Source organism: Peromyscus eremicus, chromosome 8a (assembly GCF_949786415.1).
Source record: "Peromyscus eremicus chromosome 8a, PerEre_H2_v1, whole genome shotgun sequence".
NCBI classification, from domain to species: Eukaryota; Metazoa; Chordata; class Mammalia; order Rodentia; family Cricetidae; genus Peromyscus; species Peromyscus eremicus.
Window position 1 is genome coordinate 44,868,073 of NC_081423.1, and position 7,209 is coordinate 44,875,281.

The 7,209-nt window shown below is 55.6% G+C and overlaps 1 protein-coding gene across 3 annotated transcripts in view; it reads right to left on the reverse strand.

The window, feature by feature from the left end:
• The window catches only part of Slc5a10 (solute carrier family 5 member 10), a 43,524-nt gene that overhangs the window by 35,083 nt on the left and 1,232 nt on the right, over positions 1 to 7,209 (reverse strand). For 2 of the 3 annotated variants that reach the window (XM_059270852.1, XM_059270850.1), the window contains exons 4-6: positions 7,066 to 7,170; positions 557 to 662; positions 214 to 294 (exon numbers count right to left, since the gene is read on the reverse strand). In XM_059270852.1, the coding sequence (XP_059126835.1) occupies positions 214 to 294; positions 557 to 662; positions 7,066 to 7,170 (292 nt within the window). The remainder of the gene's footprint in view (positions 1 to 213; positions 295 to 556; positions 663 to 7,065; positions 7,171 to 7,209) is intronic. The other variant, XM_059270851.1, reaches the window with a different exon arrangement.

The window sequence follows — 7,209 nt, forward strand, 5'->3', positions numbered from 1 at the left end:
CACCTCTTGCAATCTTGTGGTCTGCTAATTGTGTGCCTGCACAGCTGCCTACCATGGGGCCTGCCTAGCCCTGAGGGAGCCTAGTCAGCACCTCACCACTGCAGAGCCCATTGGCCTAGGCAGCCAGCAGGCGGGCAGATCCACTGTGGCTTAACCTAAAGAACTCTTCAGGGTGTTGGGACAGCCCACCCTTGCCCAGTCCCCAGACCTCACCTTTGATTGCCAGGATGACCGCGCCCACCACCATGATGACCGTCTGCAGGGCATCTGTGTAGATCACGGTGGCCAGACCCCCTGCCGGGAACAAGGTTGCTGGAGTAAGTGTCCCGTCCCTGAGCCAGGAGAAGCTGTCCGATGACCATCACCAGAGCTCCCGGTGGGTCTGCTGTCCTTGGGGGCGGGTGGGCACCAAAGCACCTAAGCATTTAGCCAGGGCCCCCATCCCCATCTGATCACCCGTGAACTGGCTACTCCCAGGGGCTCCCCATGCTGTGGGAACACTTCCCCTGCCTGTATCCCAGGCTCCTTGTTCCTGCTGAGCTCTCGGGAACCATACCTGCAATGGTGTACAGGGCTGTGATGGCGAGCGTAAGGATGGTGGACAGGTAGAAATTCCAGCCCAGGCAGATGTGAACAAACAGGGCTCCTGCGTACAGGTCAATCTGAGGAAGGCAGAGTTGGGCAGAAGTCAGACATCATAGTGAGATGCAGGGCTCAGGGTTCGGGTGCTGTACTCACTGACTTGTGACCTGGCCTCAGCCATCTTCAAGTGTGGATGTCCCAGGGAAGAGGAATAGAGAGACCACACACACACACACACAAACTGTGCATCACCTGGTGGGGTGATTGAGGGTGGGAGAGAGAACTAGCTGTGGACAGCTGTGTGTCATGTTCAGATGTATGGCGGATGTTACTGTCACAATAAAATTCAAAGTGGCCGGAGCCCACCAGATAGCAGTGTTGTCGTTGAATTTGGCCCCTACCCAGGGGATACAAAAGAGCTTTGTCCCCTTAATTCCGTAAGGGACCATGACCAGGAGGCGTCCAAGAGGAACTCCTCCAGAGACTCAGAAACTGAGCCCCAGAAATGGCTGGAAATAGTGCAGAAGACAATCTTGTTGCCCTTCAGCCAAGTTTACCTGAGATAGGTGTGCCAAAGGCTGGTCCCAGGGCAGCGGGGCGCATGGGGGGGGGCACGGGGGGGGGGACCTCCACCAGCTGGGGCCTGAGCAAGTAGAGCCCAGGCTTTAGGACCAGGACTGGGAGAATGGGCTCTACCCTGTCCACTCTTGTTTCCAAACCTGCCATTCTGTGTTGAGTGAGCCATGGGAGGACAACTCAAGTACCACCTTTGGGACCAATAGGTCCCTGAGAAGGTGCAGGGCCATGGGTCACCCTAACCTGCAATTGAATCAAGTTGGCACAAAGCCCAGCCTTCCTGCGGCCCAGGAGATGTGGGTCCCAGACCCTTCGAACTCCCTCAGGGCCTGGCTGTTAAAGCAGTCAGCCTGGCCCTAGGTGCCATGATCTAGGCCCCAGGGATGGTACAGGATGTCGGAGGGGAATACAGTTCAATGACCCTGTTCCTTAAAACCTCTCCCCATACACTTCCCTTATGTCTCTCTAAAGCCTTTTCCCATATGCTCCTGCCCCCATCCACGCCTCTCATCTCTACCTCTCCCCTACCATGTATACACACACAGCACCAGCACCATATTCTTATGCCCAGTCCCCCTCACACCTCTCCCTGCTGGCTCCTTTCTGCATTTGAGAGATCTACCCGTCTGGAAACTAATCTGGTGTGTTCAGCTAACTACTGATGCTTTCATTTGGGCCCTTGGCTTTGGGGGTGTGTGTAGGGGGAGCAGAGTGGTATAGGAAAGACAAGGGCGAGGTCAGCCTTCAGCTTGAGTAGAAATGCTACGTGTCAGAGGAGAAAGACCCTACTTAGTGTGACTGAAGGGGCTGAGGCTCGGGGAGGGAAGGGACTCTTGAAAGCCAGGCCCCTTCCAGAGCTCTACACCTGGCATTGCCAAATGAGGCTTGGCCAGAAGTAAGACTGCGTCTAGGAGAGGCGGCTATTCCAAGAGTCCCCTGCCTGGCTGTTGCCCAGCGGCTCACTTCCAGCACTGTGCTACCTCTAGGCTTCTAGCTTCCTGGGCCTGGGACGGTCTGCTCTCTGCTTCTTACCTTCCAGGCTCCCCATTCTGACCCACACTTTGTCCTCCCTGCCTTCCCCGCCTTCTACCAGAACAGCTGAAAAGGGGTTGGGAGGCCAATGGCACAGAGGTTTGGGGTAGGGCTCTGGTCATCCATCATCCAGGAGGAATCCCACAGTCCCCAGAGAGACCCAGGGAGGAGCTGCAGGCGCTGGTGAGGCCTGCCTGAACCTCAGCTGCCCAGCCTAAGCGTCCACCTCGTACTAACAGAAGCTAATGCTGTGAGGACATGGGCTGTCCTCGGTGGCCCAGTCCTGTACCTTCTGAGCAGGTCACCTCCTCCTGGGTCATCACGGTCCTTTCTGTTAAGTAGGGCATCAGGTGTGGAACAGACTTGCTTGTTTCCAGCAGCACTCAGGCATCCCTGCGGCCCTCTCCACTCGCCACCCACTAGCCTAACATTAAAGGTCCAGAAGATGGGGACCCTCCCTGGGACTTCCTGTCTGTTGTGCTACCTTTTGTTAGTGATCTGGGGGAAGCCACGGAGTCTAACCTAACTCCCCAAAGACACAGGTCGGGGGTGGAGGCCAAGAGAGTGGAGGAACTTGACTATCATGGCAAAACCCAGAGACATTGTCAAAAGGACGGCACTGGGCATCCTCGTCCTAGAGGGAGGGCCACTCCCACTCAGGCCTGAGGCAAGCCAGGCCTCTGCTGCTGCTGCTGTCAGTTCTGACCGGCCCACACTCACCGGATCACAGGCCTCCCTTCTACCCCTTCCCCAGCAACACCGCCATACCCTGCCAAGCTCTCTACAGGGATTCCTTGCCAGCTCTTGTGCCCGGCTGGTTCTCTGAGCCCTGTTGTCCCAGAAAGCCCTTACCATCTTGCCTGCCTTGATAATGGATACATGTCTGTGTGCCAGGCACATTCTGAGTTCACATATGCCTGTTATGGTTCCTCTAATGCTCACAGCCCCTCATAGACGATTGTCGACATGGGACAGCAGTTACGTTGCTTAAAGTCCCATGGTCCCAGGAAGCAGACGAGGCCATCTTTTCCTGCTGTGGGACCCTGGGCCTTCAAGCTTCTGGGGTTCCCCAAGGAGCTCAGTGTTGAGCTCAGCGCTCTCCCCCTGCCTCACAACTCACCCTGAACTCACTGGACAGGAGGGTGAGAAATGGGGAGGGGGACACCGGCAAGGGGCAGCGCCACTGGGCTCGCGGCTCGGAGCTGAAGCACCAGTGTTTCCAAAGGATCCTCGCTCCATCTCCACCTGAAGGAAATGGGCCCTTCATGCCGTGTCCCAGGAGCTGACGGCGGCTGGGGGTCTGTGCCCGCTCCTCGCCATCCTTCCCCCTTTCTCTCTGTGCTCGTTCCTCTGTGGAACAGCACAGAATTTCTGTGAGCCCTCCGGGGGTCACCTATGCTCCCTATCTAGGGCCTTGGCCATTTTGTGGGGCTGTCTCAGGTCGGGTAAGGTGGCTCAGAAGAGGACTGCTTGTCTTTGCCACACACTGCCTCTCACCACCGCTGCCACCGAGGGCTCTTTCCAAATGCCCATCCCGTTTTCCCTCCCTGCCCCTTGCCGGCCCTGCCGCCCTGCCTGTGCTTACCTATGCAAGGAGAAAAAGAGGATGCCCAAAACTGCCGGGCAGGGGACTAGGCTTCCAGGCCCCAGCTGGCTCCCTGTTTCTTTTCCTTCCTCCCTCCCTTCCTTCCTTCCTTCCTTCCTTCCTTCCTTCCTTCCTTCCTGTTTTTTTAATTATTATTTTGTTTTTGTTTTTTTTGAGACGTGGCTTCTCTGTGTAGGTCCAGTTGTCCTGGAACTCACTCTGTAGACCAGGCTGGCCTCGAACTCACAGAGATCCTCCTGCCTCTGCCTCCTGAGTGCTGGGATTAATGGCACACGCCACCGCTGCTGCCCGCGGGCTCTCCTGTTTCTATTTCCACCTCTACGATCGCTTCCTCACTAGGATTCTGCTGCTCTGTCTGTGTACAGGGTCTGTCTGGAAAGTGCATTCGGGGTTAGCCTGCTCACCCACACCCAAACACAGGATAGGCACATGGTAAGTGGCATGTTTCCCTAGATCAGGGGATGGCATTGAAGCCTGCCGGCCAAACCTATCCCATCCCATGGCACTAGTGTCCATAGTTGGCAGAGCTGGGTCAGGACAGAGACTGTGTTGTCCAAGACTGAAGTAATTTACTCTCTAGACCCCACTGGGTTAAAAAAAAAAAAGAGCCAATTCCTGGGTGTTGTCTCCTTCGATCCTATGGGCAGTGTGGGCACACAATGGCACTGGGCTTATCAATGAAGGGAGATGGAGATGGAGAATACACTCTTTCTTTTCTTTCTTTTTCTTTTTTCTTTTGGTTTGTTTGAGACAGGGTAGCCCTGGCTGTCCTGGAACTCGCTCTGTAGACCAGGCTGGCCTGGAGCTCAGAGATCTGACTGCCTCTGCCTCCTGAGTGCTGGGATTAAATTCGTGTGCCACCACCGCCTGGTGAGAATACACTCTCTGTTTGATTTACTGAGACAGGGTCTTACTCTGTAACCTAGGCTGGCCTTGAATTCATAGCAATCCTCCTGCCTTTCAGATGCTGGGATTACAGGGATGGGTCACCACACTCAGCTATGACTTTCTAAATCGATTATTCATAATCCCAGAAAATGTTGAGGTTGTGAAGAAAGAAGGAGAGAAAATAAGAGGTGACATCTGCAGGCACAGGGGTAAGAGAAGAGAGATTTGAGACCCCAGAGAGGTGAGGCGCAGCATGCATCCCCAGGGATGAGTGTTTGTTGGGGGACCATAGCGAGTGCAGAGCCTTGAGGCAGAAGCTTGCCTGGTGTTTGTGGAAGTGCATGGAGGCCAATATGGCTGACGTGTGGCGTGCAAGTCTAGGGGAGAGGGAGAGGTAATGTCAGTGAGGCGGCATGAGTGGTATGATGGATCACCAATGGGCCATGGTTAGCCTGTATCGAGGGGCATGTGATGTCACACTTCACTTCCCCTTTTCCAGAACCCCACAGTGATGGAACTGCACTCGGACTCTTGGCTCTGAGCACTGGTTGTGATTTTCCACACCTGCCGTGGTAGATCTTCTGCATGCTGGTGCTCCTGTCTGAACAATAGCAGCAGGAGGGCCCTGTGACCTCTGCCTGGACAAGCTGTTCAGACAAGCAGGGCGTTCCTGGGCTCTGTGTCTGGGCCTACTGTGGCCCACGCACTTCAAATAGCTCCACTCCGAAGCCAAGACCCAGGGCGGGCCCAGCCTCTCCCAAACCAAGCGCAGCAATTAGTGCCTCCTCCCGCTTCCCCTCAGCCTCTGCAGGCAGCCAGCCTGGTGCTGAGGCAAGGTCCTGACGTGACTGCTCCCCATTTACAGCTGGCAACTCGGAGTCACCCACAAGGCAGAGTCTGAAGCCACATCCTGGCTGTTGTGGTTCTGACAGAGACCTGGATCTTAGCTGACCTTGGCCTAGTCACCGCGACCTTGGTGAGGGACTCACCAGCTGCTGGATGGGCTTGTCTCTCAGGCCCCTCCTAGGTACAGGGCTTCCCTCTGCCCTCTGAAGTCCTGCCCAGTGGCTCACTTGGAGTCTCCAAGCGTGAGGCCTTAGATGGGAAAGGAACCACCCCATTTGGTCCATTTCATTTTCCTTCTCCCCCAGCTTAACTGAGAGATTCTGCAAAGCTGGCCCTAGCACCCCCTGCTGGTAACCCACCAATTCTGGGGCTCTTGGACCTCTCACAGCCTAAGGCTGCAGTCTCCTGTCCCTCCAGAGCAGTCTGTCTGTCCCAGAGCCAGGGGTGGCACTTGACTGTTGTTGTGAATGTTAGACTATGCCTGCCAGTGTGCCTTGGTCCCCCCACTTCTCATGGCCAGGCTAGCTTCTCCTCACAGGCTCCTACCCCAAAGGCGTTCCTAGTGATGGCCTCCTTCTCTTTCCTTGGCATCTCCCTAACTCTCACATCCCTTTCCCCACTGAGGCCCAGTCCCATCTCTTCCTCACCGGAGCCCCGGGGTTGTCTGTCTTGTGTATCCTTCCACTCCACCCCCCATACACACACACACACACACACACACACACACACACACACACACACACACTGTAGAGTGGGCCCTGGGCAGGCCAAGGTCAGGCCTCTGCCTGGCTTCCAGGAGGTAGGTTTTGGAAGAAAGGGGGTGGGGGTTAGAGGATAGTGGGAGGGGGACAGTGAAACTCAAGGCCAGGTCCCTCAAATTGGAAAGGAATCCCCAAAGAGAGAAAATCCGTCATGATTCTCTGGGAGCATCTAGAAAAGACTGTGGTATGATGTTGCTGATGCCGTGGGAAATAGCACCCACCTCTCTGGGTCCTGAGAACTGCCTAGGCTGCCTCCATAGGAGGCAGAAGACTAGGCTGGTCAAACTCCCTCAGTCACTGACTCTTGCTCAAGCTCCTCCCAGGAGCCTGCAGCTGATGGAGGCTAGGCAATCCTGAGGAATTGTAGTGGGCCTACCACAAAGCCACGGACCTTCCCTCCAACCTCAGGTTCCCTATCTCTAAAAACCAGGTGCTTGCAACAGACAGGCCCTGAGTTCCTCCTATTCTGGCGCTGGAAGTGGGTTTGATATTTCCAGGGCCAGATCCTAAGAGAAAGTTGTAGGCAGGCTGGGGACCCAGTTAGACTTAGAGCATGGAACTGGCAGGCACCATGAGGCCTTTGGCTCCCTCTAGTGGTAAATCCTGGCTGCTCCCCCAACACACTCCAGGGTTTCTTTCTGTAGAACAGCTCTGGCTGTCCTGGAGCTCACTCTGTAGACCAGGCTGGCCTCTAACTCAGAGATCCGCCTGCCTCTGCCTCCCAAGTGCTGGGATTAAAGGCATGTGCCGCCACCACTGCCCGGCACAACTCACCGATATCTTGGTGAAGACAGACAGGAGCAGGGACAGGACAGATAGGTACATTCGTATGCGCTGACCGCCGAAGCGCTTCTGGATGTATTCAGGCAAGGTGACAATCTGGGGAGGCAGAGGGGTTGAGAGCTAAGTGTTCTCAAG